Below are 23,619 nucleotides of genomic sequence, written 5' to 3' on the forward strand. Positions count from 1 at the left end.
CCCCACACACACACACAGTGCTGATTTTTCCACAGCAGGCTTTGTTAAAATCTGTTCCGTTTGTCCACCCTTGTGTTATGACTCATGTCTTTTCCATCCTGTTGCCCTCCGTCAATTAAAAACCAAAGAAACCTCCAATCATTCTGACCTGTACCTTGACTTGGCCGTTTCCACCAAAACACAAACGAGAACATCGCGGCTGCTCCAACTCCTATTTTAGTCAAAATCCTCGTCGCCAGCTTCCTCCCTTTCTTCCACTCTTTTAAAGGTAAGCCACTTCTTTATTCTCACAGCATGACACGGCCTAAGCGAGGAGGGGGAGGGGGGGGAGGACATATTTAGTTGAACACATCAGACAGTGAGCTCACAATAGCAGGAAGATTTACGAGTGAGCAACATTAATGGACTCCCAAAAAAAAAAAAAGGTTTACGCAGTTTTATTGGAAACTGAAGCTGCACTTTTCCCAGCTGAAGGTGCAGCACACAAAATGAACAGCGGTTTCATTTCCCAATCGTCCTGAGAGACACTTTTTTTTTTAACAAATAAATTGCAGATGTCTTACATTATTTTAAGATGAGATATTACAACATTTTTTTAACAACACTTCCCATGTTCCCTCGTAACATTTCTCTGACGTGATTTCATCAAAATGTAATTGCACTTGATCATGTTCTTTAAAGCATCGAAGGGCGGATTGCTGAAATTGACGACATGAGCGAGAACGGGCTGAGAGGATATTTTAAGATGAGCGACGCTGGCCTACCTTTTGGCATCAGATCGCAAATTTTATTTCATCCACAAGTATATATCAAATTATTTATAGTGGAGCGAGTATTGGTGTCAAGCGGTTTGAGTATACGAATGAGCATGTCTTTGTGACTGACTGTCACTCGCTTCAAACCCAGAATTTTATTTTTTTTTTTTGTGGCAAAATGTTTTTGGACAGCGCATCTGCAGTTGAAAGTTTTTGCCAGAAAACCGCTGTCCGACTTATGAAAAGTAGTTGCAGAACGCCACGCGCTGCGCAAAGAGTCCGGTTGGTGTGCGGAAGGCCTCGTGGATGTGGTTTTGGAATTTCGCACTTGGAGTCGTCAAGCGGGTAGGCGGTCCCGTGAAGCGCAAATTTGTCTATGAAGAATTAAAAAGTCACGCTTCCATCGTCCTCCATTTTTTTTTAAAGCGCCCCGTTGCGTCAGCCTAATTTGAGCCGCTGCGTTACCATGACAACCAGGGCAAAGAAAGGGCGTTTGAAGAAAGCCCCGTCACGACAATAAGACGAACGTGTTTCAATGCAGTCCGGTTGCGTTACTTGATGGCGACGGTCACTCATGTCCCGTTTAAAAGTCGTCCCGGTTACTCCTGGAGTCGCGAAGTCGCGAGAGGCTCTTTAGCACCTCCTCCACGGGCCTCCTGCCCAGCTGCCGGCCTCCTCGGCTCCGAACACTCACGGTGCCGCTCTCGCGCTCCTGATCGCCTACGACTGGGAGCAAAACATTTGTCGTGACAAAAAACGCTCGCTTTTCAAGAATGTGCCAACCGGGCCGCGCCATCAGCGGTATTTACCCAACGTGAAGTTGTATTGCGCCAGCTGAGCAGAGCGGATCTTCTTACTTAAGGTGGCACCGGCGTCGTCATTCAAGTCCGCCGCGAAGCCGGCTTCACGAAACTGCCGGACCATCTTGGGACAACGCAAACACTGCAATTGTGCTTTCTTGACAAACCCCGCCCACAAGATTTTGCTACCGACCTGCTCGGCGGCGGACTCGCAGCTGCTCCCGACGGGGATGACCATGACTTGCGCCGGAGACAACCAGAGCGGCCTTCGGAAGAACAACAACGCATGATGAGTGACGCTTGGGCTCCAAAGAACAACTTGACGCCATCTCGTTCTCACCATTTCCCTCCAAAGTTTTCCGCCAAGATGGCGATCATCCTCTCCAGCGAACCCAGCACGGCACGATGGATCATCACCGGACGATGCAACCGACCATCTCGCCTGACACGAACTACGAGTTTTTTTTTCCCACATCTGAAGTTGATCTCAGGAAAATGTGCGCTTACCCCACAAACTGGAGGTCAAATCTGATGGGCAGTTGAAAGTCCAACTGGATGGTGGCGCACTGGTGCTGTCGGCCAATCGCATCTCTGATCTGGATGTCAATCTGCAAAATCACGTTAGAGTTGGCAAAAGGGGGCGTGGTCTTCTCAGCGCTCAGCCTAGCAAGGTGAAGGACAAATGGCATTTTTTTTTTTTTGATAAAATGAGCAGCCAGCAGACGGCAGCGGATGTCGCTAATTGCTGCGAACACGCCCGAAATGCACGCCGGCGGAGGAATGTTGTTTTTTTTATGAAGCTTGGTGTTTGTTTGTCAAAGGCAACCCTGACTTGACCCGTCTCAACTCACGGTGCACGCTCATGAGCTGGAAAACTTCCGGACTTTGTTGTCCGGACTCCATTTAAAAGCGCAAATATAATTCCCAATTTGAAGTTGAGCCCAGAGCGGTTGAGAGCGGCGGTGAACGCTTGAGTGTGTGAATCGCACAATTTCAATTTGCACCACTTTGTTGTGGGGGGAAAAAAATCACCTTCGCAATATTTCCACTGACTTGCCAACGCTTTGTCGATTTCTCGAACTTTTCACGACAGCACCAACCGAGTACTTCTAACCGGTAACAAACACAAAGCGGACCGCTGAGAGCTTCATCGAAATAGCACACGTGAGGGAACCTCTCAAATGTTTTCACAAGCATATATGATTCGATTTTTTTCCACCGGGATCCATACTTTGATTGACGGCCTCACTCACCTTTGGCCCATAGAAGGCTCCGTCGCCCGGGTTCAACTCCCAGCGCTCGCCAAACTGCCGCAGGCTGCGCTCCAATTGCTGCACAGACAAACCAAAACAGCGGCGGCGACTAAATGAGTCCCAGTTTGATGGTCAGCTCGCCCGGCGAGGGCGTGTGCGTCATCGCACTCAATTGAGATCATCATCAGCACGGCAGCTCGCTACAAAGTGATGATTGAAGTGGTGCATGTTTGTCGCGGCGACTTGACGTAAACAATTTCTTTCTTTGGGTGAGCGCAAACCTGCTCGGCGTGGTCCCACAGCTCGGGTTCCCCGAGGCAGGGAGTGGGACGTGTGGACAGGAGGCAATGGAAGGAAAACCCAAACACTTGATAAACGCTCCTCACAAAGTCCAAACAAGCCACAATCTCGTCTTCCAGCTGTGAGAGATGAAAAAAAAAAAAGAAATAACATCACAAGAGGGCAACAGGCGGCCGTGTTCACGTCAAAAGCAGACATTTGGAGGCTTAAGTTCCACGTGGGAGCGACGCCCACAGACATTAAAAGGGGATCCGAGACGGTAGCGTGGCGATGCGACTCGTCACGAGAGCTCCGCGGCCTGACAGGAGATCAACGTGAGGGCTTTACTTGGACTCGGACCGCCACGGGAACTTTGTGGGGGAGCAGGATGACACGCTGCGCGCAGCGCATGTTGAAGTGTGAGGTCGGATCGGGACAAAGCGGCGCATTCAGCAAGATGGAATGTCTGCACAATTCTCGGTGTGGCCCATCCAATCGCTGTCGTATGATCCCACATGTGTCCCACTTACAGTTTGTGTCGGATTTGAAAGCTTTTGTGGCATCGTTTGAGATGGATTATTTCAATGTTCATATTAGCAATGGAAATTTCGCCAAGTGGGGAAACGATGATAAAAACATTATTGGTGATTATTTACTTTAACTCTCTTAGTCAAGTGACTTCATTTAGTCAGGCCTTTGCCTTGTCTAATTTGACAAAAAAAGTCATTTGCTGCCATCTTGTGGCAACAGTGAACAATTGCAAAATATTTTCAACTGCTCAAATTTTTCGTACTTCGCAGCAGCGTGTTCGCAGAAAACAGTCGGGTTTCGCTGTACAGTCGTGCCTTGAGAGACGCATTTAATTCACGGTGTGACAATGCTTCGGAACTCAAAACACTCTTATCTCAAATCAGCTTCACCCATTGAAATGAATGGAAAGTCAATTAATCTGTTCTGACCATCCTCACAAAAATAAATAAAAAACTTGAATGAAGGCTCGTATGTGCAAAAATGTGCGCGTCGAGTCACTTGTACCTCAAGGCACCACCGCCACATTTGTAATACTCAAGTATGTTTTAATACGTACCTGCTCGGACGAGCAGAAGATGTGAGCATCGTCTTGGCAGAACCTGCGGACCCGGGTGAGACCCCCCAGAGCGCCGGAGAGCTCGTTGCGATGCAGCGCCCCAAAGTCGGCCCAGCGCAGAGGAAGCTCTCGCCACGAGCGCACACGCTGCTCGAACATCAAGCTGAATGCAAGACGACAAAAGGTCGTGAGGCGCTGAGCACTAAGCGAGTGCGTCGTGCGTGCGTGCGTGCGTGCGTACCAGTGCGCGGGGCAGTTCATGGGCTTGAGCGCGAAGGTCCGAGAGCCCTCCGAGGTGACGGTGAACATGTTGTCGCTGTAGTGTTCCCAGTGGCCCGAGCGCTCCCACAATGCAGTGCTGTACAGAGTCGGGGTGATGACCTCGCTGAAGCCTCGTCGACGGTACTCGCTCTGCCGGAGGATTGCGTGCGTGTCACCAAAAGTCAACTGTCAGCGCGCAGCAATAAACGCAGACTAACGAGCACAATATCCCGACGACTAATTCCCGCTGGGGTGTGTCTTCAAGCAGACGCGTTTGAAACACTTGCAAAATTTGGAGCCGAGAAACTCACCTTGATGAAGTCAGTGAGTGTGTTGTACACGTGGGCTCCTTTTGGGAGGAAGAAGCAGCTTCCGGGACTGACATCATTGAAGAAGAACAGCTCCTGCTCCTGGGACAACACACAAAATATTTTTTATTGACACCAACAGCCGCCAAATGTTTGCTTTTTGTTGCTTCTGAGTATTTGGATGCAGTGGTGCCTTGAGATACGCTAATCTCAAATCGTACGAAGGAACGGAAATACCATCGTGTCATTATTATTTCGGCATTAACCCAAGCGGACTTTAAGGCCGAGCTATTTGTGCGCAATTTTTTGTTTTATATTTAGAGGGGCGGTAAACTGAAGAACTGCTCACAATTTGGCAAAGCGCTGATGTTGTCAAGCGAGTGCGGTTCACTGGCAACATGCAGCGCTCGTGTCTCACGTTTGAGCTCGCAAATCAAATCATAAAATCGTCTGAATGACGACTCGTATCTCGGAAAAAATGGCAAATCCAAATCGCGTTTCTTGGAGGTCGCTTTTACCGTTCCGATGCGTCTGTGGTCCCTCCTGCGGGCCGCCTCCTGCTCCTTCTCCCACTCGTCGTTGTCCTTGTCTCTCGGAAAGGCCACCCCAAAGAGACGCATCAAACCCGGACACTCGCTCTGATCGGCCAAGGTCAGGGGTGACAGCTGGGGCACAAACATCGGCGTCAACGTAAGCGCCGAGTGAAGAAAGAGGAAGGGCGACGCCATGCGGGTCACAGAGTTTCTGATGGATGCCAGAGCGCGTGCGCGTGCGTGTTTGGAAGAGCCAAGGACAGGAAACTGGCCTCTGACAAAACAACATCCTGCTGCCGTCGCCGTCAGCCCGGTGACGGGCCAGTACGGAAAACGGCTCCCTCATGGATCAATAACCACGAGGAACATTGCGTTCACAAGAGCCGCATTAAGCCGTCCAAAACAAACACTTTGGCAGATTAGCTGGCTTAACATTGGACGCGATGAGTGCGTCACAAAAACGCTGTTTTACGTTCAACTAATTATTCTCGCCTTCAAGTTGAATAAGAAGCCAAATGCTATTATTATCCCAAAAAGAAAAACGTTGCAGATTCGCAGACAACCAAACAATCAATCTCTTAAATAGTCGGCGCGAAGCGAACGATGACGTCTGTGTCGGATAAATGTAACCAGGCCGTCGCATTGCAACAAATCCGATCTCGGACCACATGTGAAAGCGACCCAGGTCGGATTTACGGAGGGGGAAAAGTAATTCCGCATTGCCCGCAATGTGAGCCTAAGATGCCGGACGCGACTCAAACGACGCATGTCAAGTACCGCATAACACAAAGACCTTTCTCTCTCCTGCAAATATATTTCTTTTTTTTTTACTACTACTAATGTCGAGTGCGTTTTATGCTCAACCTTGATTAGGTTTACAGCTGCGGTTTGTCAAAAGTGCTCTAGATTGAATTCAAAGATTCGGGACGGCAACAACACAAATTGGCGCCCTGCGACGGGCTGCCCACCAGTTCGGGGGTGCACCCCGCCTCCTGCCGAAAGAACGTAAAGATCGGCTCCAACATGTCCGTGACCCAAACAGAGGATTAGCAGTTTGAAAACAAACACACCTGGAGCATCTTGAACACCCTGAGGAGGCCAGTGTGGGGGAGGAGGGGCCCGTCCGAGAGTCCGATGATGTCTCCACACCTGGGTCACACAAAATCATTCGGAGACTCTTTTCCAGTGTGTTTGCAAGACACTGTAATTGCCAGTTTGCGCGTGTGTGTGTGTGTGTATACACACGTACCTGTATAGCGTAGCAGTGGGGCCGTTCAACTGCTCCCGTGCAAGCCGCAATGCGAGGACGTCATCCTGAACAAAATACACAAAAGGAGTGCAGAAGGCAAGAGACGAACATTAAAAAAAACGCACAAACTTTCTTGCTTCAACAGCACGGTCAGCTGGGATAACCTCCAGCTCGCACGCGACCACACTGAGGATTGCTGCAATTAAATTGTTCACAACCAGCAAAGTTAAAAAAAAAAAAATAATTGGATCTTTGACGTCTTTAGCCGTCAATGGCAGTAAATGAGTTTAAAAAAAATGGATAGACCCCGTCAAATGGTTGAAACCTCAATATAAGACTTTCTTGCATTTAAAGCAGACCTAGCAAGTAAATTGCCTGCTGCCCGGCCTCACACATGATTTTTGGCCTGTTTCGCGGCCGCTTCACCTCCCTCCTTCCTCGTCAGCATGTCGGAAACTCATAAAGTGGTGCTCATTTGTTTTAAGGGGATGATGGATTTGTGACAAATTGTAGCACACGCGTGTTACTCACCTGGAAGAGCTCACTCATCTCTTCGGCGTCGATTTCCAGCCTGGTCAGAGGCAGCCTGAGGGCAGCGGCCGCCTTGCATCGCTGCTCCACGTCACTCAGAGACAAGGCAGCGCTGTTGGCGAGGGAAGGGCGCAGGTGGAACATCAAAAGACAAACAGATATTTGACAGAGGAATGTCAAGGAGGGGCCCCGAAACTTAAAAGTAGGTCAGCGGCGCCCATGGTGCGTGATGTCAAAGATAACGCTCGCTTTCTCTCACGGTCATCTTGCCGGGGGATTTGTTATGCTAAAAGACGACGCAAACTTGGGCCAAACAAACTTCAGACTTGACCTGACTGGACATCAAATGAAAACATTTAATGAATAAGCTTGGATCAATTTCAACGGTCATTCGAAAATAAGGTCAGACAAGGCCTTGAAGGTTGCTCAAAAATTTGAATCGCTCTGACTCACAATTGTTACGAGGACCCGCGTATAAAAAGTTGATACACCACTGTACAAATGAAAGGTTTTTGTGATGTAGAATAAATAAAACATATTTCTTCTTACACCATTTTGATCTATATTCAGTAAAGAAACGAAACTCTTTTCAAGAAGGGCTGTAAAACAAACGGAGAATGTAAGCGGGTGTGCACACTTGTGCAACAAGTGTGGAGAAGAATGTGTTCAAAATGAGCCAATCGCGTTCAACCTCAGGTTAAAAGCCGAGTCAGGAGTTCAAGTGCCTCTGATTGACCCCAAATAACCTCCAAAGACTTTGCATTTTGTGAGCCTGAGAAGATCAACTTATGGTGTGCTTTTGTTTTTCGCAAATACTAAATCCTGCGGGAGCGGAACAACCACTGTAAATTATCTCGAAGTAAACCGACTCATTTAAAACGGTATGACTCAATTGGTGTCGCAAAACTTGCAAAAGCTACATTTCGCAACATCACCATTTCAGAGGCGACAACAGCTGACGGTATGAATTTAGCTTCATTTCTTGGGTATCAGCGACCACGGCCGGTGTCTGACCTGTTTTCCAACACGTGGTCGCAGTGAAGGCCGAGCTCCGTGGCTCCTTGGCGATACACCCGGGCACCAAAATCCTTCTGCAGCACTCCACCCAGCACGCATGCTCCTGTTCGCCATGCTGCCTGGATGACAAAAAGGTGCACTACTCAGGAACATTTCAATTCCACAGCCAAGCCTTTACATGCAGACTGTGAACGCAGGTGTGATGTGGAAAAACAGGATGAATAAATGACATCAGTCATTATAAATAAAGCATAAGTACATCTGGACCACTTTAGTTTCGAAGTAGCTTTTACTGTTACAGGTAGCTGTGTAAAAGGTTGGAGGGACAAGTTTTAGTGTACAACAGTGCCCTCTGTTGTCAGTAATGGTAATAAGATTTTTTTATTTTATTTTATTTTAAGTAACACTAGGGGGTGTTGACACCAGTACCACAAAAGCACCATATCTGAATAGTTAACATGGACAAGTTGAATTATTGTTAACTCCGAAAATATTCGCAAATCAGGCAGTCGGAATTCTTTGATAAAGTGCTCGGTTATATTGCCGAGTCATAATCTAGCATATTGCCTGGAGTACATTTCTTTTGATGGTGTAACAGAGAAAGGTGAGAAGACAAACGAGCAAGCACAGAACTAGAACGTGCAAACGTTTGTACCTGTCTTCCCTCAAACGAGTCAAAGCCAAGAAGTTGTAGTTGACAGTCAGCCTCTAGGGGGCGCCCAAGATCCCACAGCACCCCGTTCACTTTGCTCACCAAAGCTCCTTTCTCACTGCAAGGGGGAAATGAGATCAACAAAGTGAATACAAAATAAAAAAAAAAAAACCTTGTGCAGCTCGAGAATGTACCGAATACTCTGAGCCACCGTGAGCGGCGTTGTGACCCCGGCGGTTCCCTTCACAAGCGGGCCGTCACCAACATGGACTGTGATGCTCTTTTCAGAAGCCGCGACTCTCCTCTTGTTGCCTTTTTGCTCCCTGAGAGACTCAAAGACTTGCACGCGCTCTGGCAACGCCGGACACACCTGAAGACAGAAATTGTAAGATGAGCGGGGGTGACATTAACAAAGCCTTTGAGCAATCAAACTGTCTGAACTTTAACATCCTAACTATTAAAGGACATCTTTATCTCAGCTTTATCTAATTGCTCTAGGTGTAAATTATAGTCAACATAACAGAAAACAAAATGCAATAGCATGCAGAACAACAATGCAAAAATAGTGCTCTAAATCATTTTCTTGCATGGACTTTGCTAGATGAAGTCGTTCCAGTTTATTGACACACTTGGCTTTATATTAGGTAAAGTGTTAGTGGGCAATCTGTGTAATGTAAATATTCCTGGACTTAATGACCCATTGTGAGTAGCTCAGTCCCAATAATTATATTACAACAGAATTTACGTTTTTTTTGTTAAATTGATAACGATCGGCCAATGAAAACAGAGTTTGAGTATATTATGTTTTATATTCTGCACAACAATGAACACATCTATGCATTGACATAATTTGTGGTTTTCGTTTTTGCAGCCGTTCCCCACCCCCTCAAAAAAAAAAACTTGGCCAAATATCTTTGTCACGACGCGGTGTTTTTCTACCGAGAAACTAAAGTATGTTAGGTAGCACGTAACAGCAAGCTGATAAGATTAAAATTAAAAAAAAAAAGAAAAAAAGCTAAAACGTAATCTAAATTTAAACAGTCGCGAGGCTGACATTCATAGCTGAATCACGAGGGGGCGGTGGGGGAGACCTGAGCGATGAAGTCCAGCTGACCTCACTGAATGACATCACAGCCCGACCTGCATGCTAACGTTAGCTTCTCATGCTAACAGCCGAGGAAAGCAAACTCTTGCGCACCTTGCTGTACTTTCTGCTCGCGCGAGCCTGCCGGAGAAGCGACCGAAGGAGCAGCGTCACCGCCATGTCAAAGAACCGCGGGCGGACGAGCATTCGCCTCACGTCGCCCAACTATGAGCAACACTAATTTACACCGAACGCGACGCGGGCCACCATGATCCCGGAACAGGACCGGCGGTGACGTCACGACGCGCGCGTTCTTGAGCGGACGCGAGCGTGTACCCTGCATAGCATTTGCTGGGCTGAAAATGTTCACTCAAAAGCGGCCTTTATGTTTAGAAGACGAAAAACAAATGAAAACACAAAGACACGGCGAATCAGGATGCATCAGTTTCTTTGTTATAGCGACTGATACTACAATTTAGTAATCATCATGACATGCATTTAATATGAATGCATCTTAAAACGGATGAGAAGCGTAAATCAATTTTAGACGAACCGGGGGAAATTAAAACCGTTTGAATGCTCGGCAGCGTTTATTAAGAAGTCGATCATAGCAAAATAATCCAGGCAGAGTATAACCGTTCGGAGGAAACCTCGCTCCGGGTGGGAGAAATTAGAAATCATTATTGAAAGAACAGTAGTGTGTAGTACTTGGTATTGAACACGCGGGGGCGCTAAAGGAGTTTACAGAGACTGCGTGTTAGTGACGTCACGCGGCGCCAAGATAAGTTTCACTGTATGAGCAACTTTGTATCACACTTGAATGTACTCAAACGCGCGAAAATAAATCCACACACAAAAAAAGTGACATTTGCTGGGTAAGACGTTCGGCATGTATCAAGGACCGTTTATGGAGGAAAACAAAGAGAATTTGCTCGGAAACAGGGAGAATATGCACAAAAAGCAACATGGAGAAAGCAAGTGTGTCATAACAGCAGACATGCAACAGCAGAATTTTTTTTAGTGCTGCTCCCATGAGAAGTTGTGAATGGCAAAACAATAACATGGTGCCCATTTCATGTTATTTCCCGTGTGTGGTGCTGATCGCAGTTGGACTATTGCGTTGTAACATGCCGACGCTGAACTTTTAAAAAATATTTTCAAGTGAAGATGCACAGAAAAGCTGGTGCCTGAAATAACCAAGTGAAGTGTGGAACATATCCTTGAAGACAAAAAAAAAAAAACTCATACCAATGGATACATTGTGACAAAATCTCATGTGCATGTTGGAGTCAACAGAAAAGATTGGACACTCCCACACTGGTGACACAGCATTATTGATGAAACTTTTCCCAACTATCCATCCATCCACTTTTTTTTTGTAAATTTCCTGAAATATTGTAGCAAGGAGAGAGGTTGCTATTTCCAGTGTGCGACAGAAACGGCTAAGCTGCGAGTCAGAATGAAGTCAATTGCAGAATCTGAAAAATAAGCAACAGGCAACCTCCCACTTTTGCACATGTACTTGCTGGGGATGTTTATTTACTCAATTTAAGTCAGGGGGGTGCTTTTAATTGTATATTGAGCATACACAATATATCACATAAGAAAAGGGGGGTAAAAAGGACAATTCCAGAGAAATGTAGAGCCTGGGCGTAACCCGGAGGCCGCGTCGCTTCCTTGAAAATGGATGCCCAACATTGTGGAGCGACATCATCACCGTTGCCATCTCTACATCGCACAAGCTGAATCAGTTATCAATTCGTTGACACGTTTAATTCCATTTCCAAGACTTGTGGCATTTAATTATGACAGCGCTGCTGTTTTGGGTAGCAAAGGCATTCAATTGGACATGGGTTCTATTTGAGGAAGGCATTTATTTATCTGAAGTGGATAATCGTCTGTTTGCTCTCCATTTCCCTTGTAGAAACTATCGATTGGAAGCATGCCGACAAATTGTGTGCAGGAGCACCTAGTTGGATGAAGGCAAGTTAACGGAAGGCTTCGACAGCCATTATGCACCGGTCCCAATGTTACACGTGGAAAATGGGAAGGCACGAGGGAGCCTCGAGTCCTGCAGGAGAAAGGGCCGTTGCCTTTTTTGCTGATTAAGACGCCATTTAGGACAGTGACGAGATGAAGGTGATTTTACAAAATTCCAACTCAAGTATTCAAATGAACAATAGTCAGATGTCAGTGCAAATGTGTCGGATCATCATATTTACAGCATGATGCAACCACTCTTTGAATTTTTCTTTACGACAGGACTTAAAATGGTCGCAAGACAAGAAAAAGAAGCGCACATTAACTACAAAGCGCTATTTATTCAAGAATCCTTGGCGGCCCACTTTTGTTGAAACTCTGCATTTTTATTCAAGTCAGGACATGCAGGAGCTCCCGAAGTACTGGCCGACACGATGCTAACTCGAAGCGTGCGATGGCAAACGAGTACGGTGGTGCCTTGAGAAGCCAGCTCAATTTGTTCCGCGAGCATACGCGCAACTCAAAACATTGGCGTCGAAAAATCACATTTTCTCCGCGGATGACTTTCATCCTTTCCAGCCTCACGGCAAAAAAAACATTTTGTACAAGTTTGTACTTTGTAAAAACTTTAAAGAATTCAACAGTTTGTGCATCCTCATTTTTAATTCTGCAATCCAATTCATGTTGCTGCTCCTTCTAATGTGGCCGCCAGAGGCAGAACAGTACAACGCAGTCACGCTGACAAATGAAAAATAAAAGAATAAATCTTACTCTACTCACAACTTTTCTACTTTTCAAAAGAACACGTGCCTGCGTTTCGAGACGTGATTCGTCAAAACGTCATTTGATGATTATCTCCTGCTTTAAACTTTTTAAAATGGCAACCAGTGATGCTAACCGCTAGCATGTCAATCGCGTTTTTCATCGAGATGAGCGTCGGAGGCAGTTCCATGGAGCTGCCGTTTAAAACGATCTTTGTTTTATGCCGGAGCGACCGACAACTTGAACGGCGAGCGACATTAAGCATCTCGAGGACTCGTTTCATCCCAATGAACACTTGTTTCTTGAAAAGCTCGCAAGTTGGGTCACTCGTATCTCAAGGCACCGCAGTACGGTTGAAAGTCAAATTAGGGATGAGCATTTGAGTACATTTACTCGGTTGGGGAGGGAAATCAACGGAATTTTGACCGGGATGTAAAAAGTTCTCTGAATAGCTTATAGAAGGAGTTATTTTGAGTCATCGCATGGGCGGAGCTCACCTTACCATCAGATTGTTCAGACATGAAGTTGCCGAGTATGCCCATCCCTAATTAAAATACTTTTTCCAAGCGCTGCATTAAAAAGAAACAAAAATGAACACCTAAAACAGACATTGGGAGGAGCTCAATGAGCGTTTCCAAAGCCCTCAAGGCTGCAGTAGTGAGCGTCACGTACAAGAGTCGGACGAGGGAGGGGCGGAAAAAAAAAAGCAGTCAGTCACACGTTTATATTTACAAGCTCAGAATGACAAAGTCGCGAGGGACAGGCGGGAAGAGAAAATTTGTAGTGAGAGAAGACAAGGGTTATTTACATCAGGAAATTCCGGAACGCATTTGAACCACATTCATGCGTTCAAGGAGGAAAAGCAACTTTTGTGTTTCATGATTTTTAAATTGTTGAAATCCCCCCCCCCCCCCCCTGCCAAGTGAGTGAGACCTTCCATGAAATGGATGACAACTGTAAGGAATTAAAAAAGAGACGCGTCGTTTGATCTCAACTCTCCTAACATTGCGGTGATGAAGCCAAAGTGAGTCTGGAGATAAGCTTAGACAAGACGGTGCACTAAGCATTCTTTGAAGATTTAATTGACTATTTACACACACACGCACACACACACGCACACGCACACAAGTGTTATGATTCAAAGTAGGGAAATAAACCGAGGCTCATACCAGCAAGGCAAACACACACAGCGCCGGCTTTAGGCTAGCGTTGTGGCTCGCGCTCCTCTCTCAGCACGTCACACAAGTGGGCCGCTTCAGTAGCGTGGCGGTGGGAAGGGTCTCTTCTGGCCGTGGAAGGGGCCGCCCGTGAACGGGGGAGCGGGACGCTTGTTGCCACGGAACCTCCCGCCGCCTTGCTCGTTAAAGTGTCGCGAGTGCTGACCTCGCTGCGGAGCTCTGTGCGGGCTGGGGCCAGACAGCAGGGGGGGCCGTTGAGTCGGCAGCGCCAGGAGGGGGACCGGACTGGGGGGGTGGCTGCGGGGCTGCCCGCTGGCACTCGCCGGGGGATTTTGCCCGGGAGGTGCGGTGGCTTGAGCGAGAGCTCGAGCGGGCGCGCCGTCCACCGCGGGGGACGTCGGTGTCGAAGGAGACGTGGGCGGAGGCTGCAGATTGGGGGGCTCCTTCACTCGGCCCAAGAGAGGCGGGGGCGCACCGGGCGCGCCCGGGCGGTGGAGAGGCGGCGTGTGGTGGCCGGCAAAAGGCTCTTTGACCGTGCCGGGACGAGGCAGTTTGGGAGGCTCGCCTAATAATGACAGGAGGGGGCGAGGGGAGGACCGGTTGCCCCGGGGGCCTCCTCGCTCCGCACCGTCATGTCTGCCCGGCGGAGGACCGGCTTGCATCCGGTCGACGGGTATGCAGAGTCCGCCCACCATGATGCCGGGGGGCGACATGGGAGGCGGGGGAGGTCGAGGTATTGTGGGGGCCGCGCCAAAGAAATGGGGTGAGGGAAGAGGGGGGTGTAGGAGGTGGGAAGGGGGAGGAGTCTGCAGGCTCTCGGCATGGTAAAGCATTTGGAAGGGAATTTGCGGAGGGGGAGGAGGAGGGAGCGGGTGAGGGATTGGGGGAGGAGGGGGGTGAGCGAGGAGATGGTGCGGGGGCGGCATGGCGGGGGGCATGTCGCCACTTCCTCCCGGGGCAATGTTTAGAGGAGGGGGGCCGGCGTGGGGCGAAGCGGAATGCGCTTCCATGTACTCTTCCTCTTCGTACCACATCGATGCGCCGGAACGAGTGCCGGCCCCTCCCCCTCGGCGAGAGTCTCGGCCAATCGTGCGGATGCTCTCGACCGTCTTGATTCTCTCTCCTGCGGGGGGCTGGTTGGAATAGCCCACCGTCTCGATGGGTGCACCCTCAGTGCAGGGGGAAATGAGGGTCTTGATGCGATGGTAGCCCTCGCCGTCTTTGGCGTCGTTGCCTGGCGACGGCACACCTTTGAGCTTGTCGTCTCTTTTCCCACTCAGACCTTCTTCAGAGCCGGTGCTCGCTTTTCGAGAGCCGGCCGAGAGGCGACGCTCTCCCTTCGCTCTGGCCGCGGTCGCCTGAGCATCTTTCTTCGCCTTGGTGAGCTCACTCCCGGGTGCGGACGCCGTCTGCTTCCTCGCGCTCTTAGCTTTGTCGTTGATTTTCGCACCTCCGTAGCGCGAGGAGGCGAAGTTGCCGTCGTTGTTACTTCCCGACGGGGTGATCACAGCATCCCAGGGCTCGCTTCGATACGCCGTGGGTGAAAGGTTGTTGCTGCCAGAAGAGCCTAAAGACTCGGGCACGCTGCCGGGCGCGTCCATGATCTCGTCTTGGGTGGGCGTACCGGCAGCCTCGTCGCGGACCGGGGTCCCGTCCACGCCATCGGGACTGGTGTCACCTAAGGCCAGGGTGAAACCGGGATTACCCTGCAAGAAACTGTTGATTTTGGATTCGAGGCTGGGAGGAGAGGCGGCAGCGGCAACGGGGCGATGAGGGGCCGGGGGAGGCGGGGACAGCTGACGCTTCTTCTCCCAGACTCTGTTCCTGCTCGCCGTGTCTCGCTTGAGACTGTTTCCCACGGCGGATTTCGCTTTCAAAGTCTTTGCTGATGAGGAGGATGACGCGGCAGACGTTTCTGGGGAAGCTCGGGTGGGCTGAGCAGAGTTTGTCACAGTGTGCAGGAGAGACGACAATGCTGTAAGAAGATGAGATAAAAATTGAAACATGGTCATTTTTTTTTTTTTTTTGCTTTTTTTTTTGGATACCTGGTGGGTTTTTTTTGGACAGAGCGTTCAGTATGCCTTCAGGTGTGATGTCAACACGTGACAAAATAGTGGCAAGAGCAGGGCTGGCCGGTGCGGCTTTGGAGGCCGCGGACTGGGCCGACGGAGTGCCGGGTGCGCCTGCAGGTGGTCGGGCCGAGGGGCTCCCTGCTTGGACAGAAAAAGAGCATGAAACGAGTCCGCTTCGATGCCGATTGTCCTTGCAATGCTTAACGGTAAACTTTGCTGGATTATTTGAAACATTTGTTTAAAAATGTTTTTTTGAGACTAATCGACTTTACGCAAGATTAGTCAATAGATTAATCGGGAGAAAAATAATCGTTTGGGACAGCCCTACACTTTACAGCATTTACCATTTCATCAGGAAAAAAAATGGATCCGCATTTAATGAGTAAAAGTCCAGATGACAAATATTTTCAAAACCAAAAACACTGCCTCCGCAATCGTAAATGTGTATATGAAATCCCAAACAAGACATTCTAACATATTGAAGAGTAACGGCTGGATGACCAACATGGGAACACGCACACACCTGTGTTCTTCATGGCGGCCGTGAGTGAACTGAGGATGGAGCTGATCTTCCCCAGGTCCACCTTGGCCATGTTGACTCCCAAAGGAGTGGACGGCGTTTGAGAGGCAGAAGTGGGCGTGGCCGGGGTGACCGTGGCAGCGCTGTTAGCCTTTGCAACTTTGGTTGGTGTGCTCGGAGTCTTGGCGTCCGCATCCAACTTGACGACACCAGGGGAGATGTCGCCCGACTTGTCACCTGCTCATGCACATCGTGGAGAAATATCTTTTCAGCGACACTTTTACTGAACGGTTAGCGCAGAGGATGAGGATGCCGCTCGCGGGCTGACCGGCTGTGGAAGAAGAGCGCTCCTCTTCATCAGACACGTCCATGTCCTCCTCTCGGCTGTCGCTCGGCAGGTCGCCTTCATCCATGGCCTTGCCGTCCAGCTCCGGGTCCAACTGCGCTCTGGCGCCGCCCATCCCCAGGAAGGGAGAGTCGGAGCCGGTGGGCGAGGGGGCGTCTTCCGACGGGGAGGGGAGGGGCGAGTCTTCGGGCCCGGGTAGAGTCGACTTGAGGGAGTCCAGTTTCCTTTTCAGACTGGCCACACGGTTGGCAAAAGTGCTGTATGCCTGCGCGGGTGGACACAATATTGATGCGGTTGTCATGCAACAAAAATAGATAAATATAAGAAATTAAAAATAATCGAGAGAAGCTTCCCAACACATGTTGGGACGCTCACAAAGAGAACGAGCACTCACATTAGCCACAATCTTGACCTCCTTGTACTGCGTCTCATAGAAGATGTCTGCATTCTCCAAAGCTTCCAGCAGGGGGGGCCCCGTCTTCAACTCCTCCTCCAGGAAGCCCACAAACTCCTGCAATTTCTGACCACCGTCCTCAAAATCCTTGGCAAACTTGTTGCCTCCCGCCTTGTCTGAAAGCCATTTCAGTTTGAACTCAATTTTAGAGAACATATTGGGATGAAATGAATGCGGTTTGACGAAAACTGACCTTTCAACCTCTTGAGAGCTTCTGTGCTGCAAATGTCCAGCCTGAGAGCTGTGAGCTGCTTTTCCCTGAACTCCTCTTCGGCAACGGCTTGTTTGTATGCTGACAGCTGCTCCAGAAGCAAGCTGGGCTAAAAGGACACCGACAAAGAACCGCCTTGAACACTGCGCTGCGTCTAAGCGCAGGAACGAATGCGTCAACGCTTGTACGAAACTTACGGCAAACTCTTCAACGATCTTGGACTTCAGAGCAGCTTTGGTCTTGGATGGAGCTAAGCATTCACAAACACATTAGGAGAAAAAAAACGCCTTTCGCTTAAAGCTAAAATTTTTACAGCGGAATCGTAAATGCAGAGGTGTAAAAGGATGCAAGGGCCACTTTGAAATGATTCAACTTGTTAAACACACGAAAACGACTCATTTTCTGAATTGCTTATCCTCCATCTAACAATAAAAAAAAAGTCGAATTAAGACTTTCTGTTAAGGGCGATACAACAAATAGGATAGGAATAGAACAGCCCCAGCACATTCAGAACCAAAAGAACAACAGCAGCAATGAGGCGGAAGCGTTCACCGAGCTGGAAGATCACTCATGTGAAAAGTTCACAAAATAAACTTCAGCGTGGAGCACAAAGAGGACAAAATCAGTTGAGCTTCAGAAACGCAATTCTTTACTCACCGGGGGTCAAATTTTATTTGCGTCTTTGCACAAGTAAAAAAAAAATTTAATAAATCAATATAAAAAAATAATAATAGTAACTCAGCCTCTGACTGATAATTTGCTGTCAAAAAATACTGTCAACATTTTTACATCGGAGTTTTCTGAACCATTGGAATATGAATGTCAAGATTAAATAAGTAAATGAAAATACGAAATAAATAATACTAAAGTGCTGCCCAATTACCAGTCACAGGTGGCGTCTCTTTTCCTTTCTCCTTTTCTTTGAGCTTTTCTTTTTCCTTCTGCTTCTCTCGATCCTTTTCCTTCTTGTTCAGGTTGGCCTTCAACTGGGTGAGGAGCTCCTCGGGATATACGCTCCGTTCCTCCCAAATGGACAAGATCCGTTCCACCGACTTGCGCACCTTGGCGTCTCTGAGACACACACGCATGCACAGCAATCAGTTTCAATTTCATTCGGGCGCGAGTCGGAGGAACGTTTGGACCGCAAGACATTCGCTCGCTCACTTGATGAGAAGGGCAGCGTTCGGGAGAACGTCGGCAAAGGCCGAGCGGAACACGATGGCATTCTTTCTTTTGCAGTTCTGTATGACGTCGTTCGCAAGGTAGAAGAGATTCAATCGATGACTGTTGTCGGCTGAAAGAGGGAACACAAAACAAGTGGCGACTATAAAAAGGAAGCAGGGATTTCATGTGGAAATATGAAAATGGCGTCCCACATATGATGGCCGCCACTAGCAAACACTTTTAGAATTGATTAAGCGACTCTAAAATGTATTTGCAATATCATACAAGTGTACATCCACTTTTCAAAACCAAGAGCTCGTTTCATGGGTAACAATTAATGCTTCATTTCAAGTTCAACTACATGGCAATGCCGCACGTCATTTTTTGCAAATGTCTTGTTCTAATCAAACTGTTTTCTTGAAGGACGACAGAAATCTAGAATCAGAAATTTACGTTGAAAGGATTTAAACAATTTTAAGCTGAACAACGGCACTAAATGACTCATTGACTCTCAAAATGGTCTGACATGAACACGGTGGCGCAATGTTTGCCACCAACGTCGCGTCTTTTGTTCAATTAAAAGTCTTGAGAGCAGAGTGGCACAGGTTGACCACACGCTGGTCGCAAGCGGGAAAAATAAGCAGCAAACAATATTTTGGACCCCAAAAAAGTGATTGTTGTCTTGAAACAAGCGAGCCACACACAATTTGGCGACAAACTAACCGGAGATGAAATAATGTGAAAATCACATTGTGACCAAAATCCTCCTTACCAAAAACTTTACTGTGCAGTTCACTATGACAACAGAAATTTGGTGTCAACGTAAATGTCCTGGAGTGCAAGTCAGTAAAGCACAAACTTAAATTCAGATTACAAAATGAATGCCCACAAATTTGAGGCTTTACCACTCCCTCCATTTCATGAAATGTGGACTGCGTCATGGAGCCCAAAATATAAAAATTAAATCTTAGGAGCCAGTAACTTCACACAAGTAAGATTCGATGCATTTGGGACGTCACACCTTTTTTTTGCAGCCACACGCATTTCAACTTGGTGGCGTCTCACCGATGATGAGGAGAAACATATTTTTGTTTTATTTATGAAACAAATGGCCATATTGATCCTCGCTTGACAACTTTACACGGCGTTGCCATTCTCACATCATTTAACCGGAGGATAAAAGATGGAACCGCCTGTTTTTTTGTTTATGAAGCTGTCTGCCGCCGCCAATAGTGGATGATTCCAATCAGAGAAGAGGCGTCAAGACAAAAAAAAGTTGCATCCGAAAAACCACTGAACGACCGGCTGGCCAATTTCCTTGGCACTTGCAACTAAAGCAAGCACGCGGCAGCAGCAGCCAGAGGAAAAAGTGGTAAATGCCATTTGGAATTCTAATTGACAAAAGTAAGATTTGTTGAAAGTTGGGGCTGACAGAAAAAAAAAAAAAAAGAAAACAGCAACGCAACTACTTCAACTAAAGCGACACCATGAGGCGGCTGTGTGACAAGCGCAAATAGAAATGAGTTTCCTCAAAAGCGACGCATCTCAACAATCATTTGGCAGCATACTGCCGCAGAATGTCACGGAAAAGGTTTAAGAAGCCGCGCCACAAAAAACACATCGCAAGTGCCCCTCCATGTGAAGACTGGACTTGCAAAGCGACGTAACGCTCGCTTGTCATTTCATATCAAAGCAGGCGGAATTCGCGTCAAGTGTTTAGCACGCCCCAGCTCGGCACGGCACGCAAATAACAAGAAGCAAATCAGCGCAGGCAAGAAATGACTAATTCAATAAATTGGCACGATTCATTTCCAGCGTACGAACAAACGAGACGCAAACAAAATTGCTTGCAGAAAAATGACCTGAAAATGATATCTGGCAGCAACTTCAGATCGCATCGGTGATCGGTCATCGTTTTGTTCAAACTGGCTGATCGGCGATCGCCACCATTAATCCTGACGGTGTGAAGCTCCGATCAAGAACAATTAAGTACAAAAAAAGCCATTTGAGGGCAGGCTTGGTGTTCCAGCGTCAAATGGAATCGTTCTTTTTGTTATTCCGCATGCTCTCCGTTTAAGGACATTTTGCAAAAGGAGTAATGCGGCCAGAGTATTGCCAACTTTTATTTTGCCACATCGTTGTTCGATGGCAACTTGCTTGACTCATTTTTCGACATGACGCTGCTTCACGTTATTTGGAAATGGAGGAGCAACAGACAAGAAATACGACGCCAAGCGGAAAACGCTCGTATGCAAATTAGATCACAAGAAAGTCGCCTCCCCTCTGACGCAAACACAAAAAACCTCTTCGACCAGCAGAGAAAAAAAAAAGAACACACGGACATTTTACAAATGCAAGACTGAAAGGTTTCACAAGAGCCGACCGGGCTCACATGGAGACTTTTAGTTTTTTGTCATTCCCGACGAATGATCTCAAGTCAACCGTTTACGAGTGCCTAAATCCAAACAGGCGTGTGACATGCACAAGTCACATGATCGATCAAGTCAGAGGTCAGCCGTCTAGTTTGAGTGTTTGTGATTGTTTTAAGACGTAACAAAGCGACCGCTTGATGGAAAAACAAGTCCAAGTAGTTGAAAACGTTCCCCCGTCGCAGACGAGCTCTGGTAGGACGCCGCCATTTTCAAGCGTGTAAACAAGAACGCCACTAGACTTTTATGTCCAGACGCAGCCTGGCCATTCGGACAACCGTACTTGATATCTTAATATCTATTTGCATTTGTTGGGAATGTCCCGAGCACGTCACTTTCAGCTGTTAAATTGATATATAAAAAATATATATATATTCCTTGTTTAAGGCTACAAAGTAACAAAATAATCCATCGCCATAAGAAAATATCTATTTATGTTTTCGACAACACAACATTGCAACACGCCGGAAGTACACACAACTAGCCGGGGAACTTTCTGGTGGTTGTCGGCGCAAGCGTCAAATGAGAAAGATAACGTCTGCGGCATGGAAATATGTTAACATGGAAAGCGGCGACTGGCAAAGGTGCGACGGCAACTTACAATGTGTGCAGATTGAGCATTTTGTGCAGCGCAAAAGGAGAAAGCTGCGCTGGGCACAACTCATTTAATATGCCACCTAAAAAATGAAAAAAAATAAATAAATCTGGCACCCTCCCTAAAATCACGTGACTGACTCCGATGCAAATAAATCAATAAAACAAACTAGGACATCCCAACTACTTGTAAGCGTTGATTCATTGGATCGATTAATTAGTTTGCAGATTTTTTTCCCCTGCCAAATATTGGATTCATCATCGGCCTAAAAAAACGCACGAGGAAAAAAAATAAATAAATAATCAATCGTGGGACCGAAGTAATTTGCGAGTGTTCATCATGAGCAATTATGTGAAGGATGCAAGAATTGAAGCATTTTGGTAAGAGTTGTTGCTGTGCGAAGCATTCCATCAAACATTCACGTGTAGAAACGCAAATAAGACATCCAAACATTGCAGAGGCAAGTTTAAGTATTTAAATGTCAACAGTACAAAACAACCAACCACATCGATACTTGATCAGGCTAAAGGTGCCAAACTGCGACCAAGCCATAATAAAAGGAGACGCGAGTCCAAGACGTCAGGCGAAAACCTAAATGATATTGATGCAAAACCGGCCCGTCTCACTTGGACGTGTCGCTGATATTACAACTGCAGCCATCAAATATTTTACTACTTTTATGTAAACTTTTTTTTACTGAAAAGAGAAGTCAAGTCCAAAATAATTCTTGACAACATGTTCCAAGTGATCCCACAAGTCAAATTCTGACGCCTTTGTGGAATACAAATGAACCATCAAAATGCAGCCGGCGTGGCCATTTTTGCCACTTGCCGTCCACGGAACATGACAACACAGTTGCTTGGGGCTCAGGTAATGACAAATTACGGCTTGGCTTGCAAACGTCACATGACCAACATTTTGTCATCTGGAGCATGTGGCGAAATTATCGACTCCAAAAAATTTGGCTATGGCACACCGGATGTCAACTTCCATCATAAGTGCTTCTGCTTCAAGACATGATCAAGTCCATACAGCCAACACAATCGAATCATAGATTGCTCATCAGTTTAACGCTTATCCACAACGATGTTTCAGGACATCGACAAAAAAATAAATAAAATGCTGCTGCATGAGCTCAAATGGCGATTGCTGTCACTTCTATCAACTTTGGCAAGATGGCAATTCTCCCTATTATTTATCAACAGCTTAGTCAGCAGTTTTCATTGCAGGGGCTCGACTAAAGCTCAAATGGGGTGGCAACGAAAACCGAAATATTTTCAGATCCTTTGCAACCTCCCTCCCACCTCCAATCTTACCCAACAAGTACACGGAGCCCAATTGATGAAACGCAGCACATAGACAAGGTGCACAACAAGCACAACATACTAGTTAATTGACGATTGGCAGCCCAAAATTTGGACGATTCGCCACCCCAAATCATTTTAGTTAAGACTTGCATTAAACGTCAATAACGACTCAAGTAGCAGCGAGGGGAGTTTTAAGTGGAGTCGCGACCAATTCATGACGAGAAACAAATGTTTGGAACTGGAGGCCCGACTGTAAGCAAGCTTGCAGCCAACTGGAAGCAGACTTAGCTTTAGCCTTGGCGCTAATATTTTTACACTGTGATCTTAATTCATGCATTACTGGGGTGACTGAACGCCGTTTCGTCTTCCACCTGAATTAATTCCTTCGCCAATTTATGTCGTCTCGGGACATAACGGCGCTGGAATTAGCCTGATCATATTTTAGTTTAGCCTAGCCTAGCTTATCTTAGCCTAGCCTAGCCAGAGCTGGCTGGGGCTACTCACATTTCTTGAGCCACTTCATCCAGTAGCGCACGACGAGGCCGCTCTGCTTCTTGTTGTCGATGCACCAACCGGAGAGGCTCTGGATGGACTCCATAGTGTTGGATATTCCTTGAAAGCGACGGTCCAGTGAGGCTTCCAACGAGGCGTTGGAGCTGCGGGCTCCGTGGCCGCTCGCAGCTCCGGAACCGGCGGCCATCTTTGCTACGCTAGCTTGCTTGGGCAGAAGGAGAAGCTACCCTGGTTGGATGCGTCCCGCTACAATATGATTGGCTGCAGGGCACGTGCAGC

General features: G+C 47.4%; 2 protein-coding genes across 3 annotated transcripts; both read right to left on the reverse strand.

Annotated features, from left to right (window-relative positions):
- On the reverse strand, positions 1 to 10,159 carry tars2 (threonyl-tRNA synthetase 2, mitochondrial). 2 transcript variants are annotated; one of them, XM_088306241.1, is made up of 19 exons: positions 9,924 to 10,159; positions 8,920 to 9,095; positions 8,729 to 8,843; positions 8,071 to 8,192; positions 7,057 to 7,168; positions 6,526 to 6,590; positions 6,347 to 6,425; positions 5,262 to 5,408; positions 4,747 to 4,845; positions 4,416 to 4,585; positions 4,175 to 4,337; positions 3,090 to 3,227; positions 2,809 to 2,886; positions 2,063 to 2,163; positions 1,896 to 1,997; positions 1,749 to 1,821; positions 1,565 to 1,679; positions 1,311 to 1,481; positions 1 to 304 (listed from the first exon to the last, which is right to left on the reverse strand). In XM_088306241.1, the coding sequence occupies exons 1-18, from the start codon at positions 10,014 to 10,016 to the stop codon at positions 1,339 to 1,341; spliced, it is 2,091 nt and encodes a 696-aa protein (XP_088162367.1). In that variant the 5' UTR covers positions 10,017 to 10,159; the 3' UTR covers positions 1 to 304; positions 1,311 to 1,338. The 2 variants fall into 2 exon arrangements, with proteins under 2 accessions (XP_088162367.1, XP_088162366.1); XM_088306240.1 differs by lacking the exon at positions 1 to 304 and having other exon boundaries at positions 422 to 1,481; positions 9,924 to 10,157.
- Positions 8,949 to 23,546, reverse strand: rprd2b (regulation of nuclear pre-mRNA domain containing 2b). Its single transcript, XM_088306238.1, has 11 exons — positions 23,332 to 23,546; positions 18,497 to 18,626; positions 18,216 to 18,403; positions 17,530 to 17,582; positions 17,315 to 17,441; positions 17,062 to 17,237; positions 16,650 to 16,932; positions 16,325 to 16,558; positions 15,775 to 15,939; positions 13,721 to 15,704; positions 8,949 to 9,095 (listed from the first exon to the last, which is right to left on the reverse strand). Exons 1-10 carry the CDS (start codon positions 23,525 to 23,527, stop codon positions 13,807 to 13,809), a joined length of 3,450 nt encoding a protein of 1,149 aa, XP_088162364.1. The 5' UTR covers positions 23,528 to 23,546; the 3' UTR covers positions 8,949 to 9,095; positions 13,721 to 13,806.
- Positions 23,547 to 23,619: the final 73 nt, after the last annotated feature.

This window comes from Idiotropiscis lumnitzeri, chromosome 10 (assembly GCF_059441095.1).
Source record: "Idiotropiscis lumnitzeri isolate Australia: NSW breed Sydney's pygmy pipehorse chromosome 10, RoL_Ilum_1.0, whole genome shotgun sequence".
Lineage (NCBI taxonomy): Eukaryota > Metazoa > Chordata > Actinopteri > Syngnathiformes > Syngnathidae > Idiotropiscis > Idiotropiscis lumnitzeri.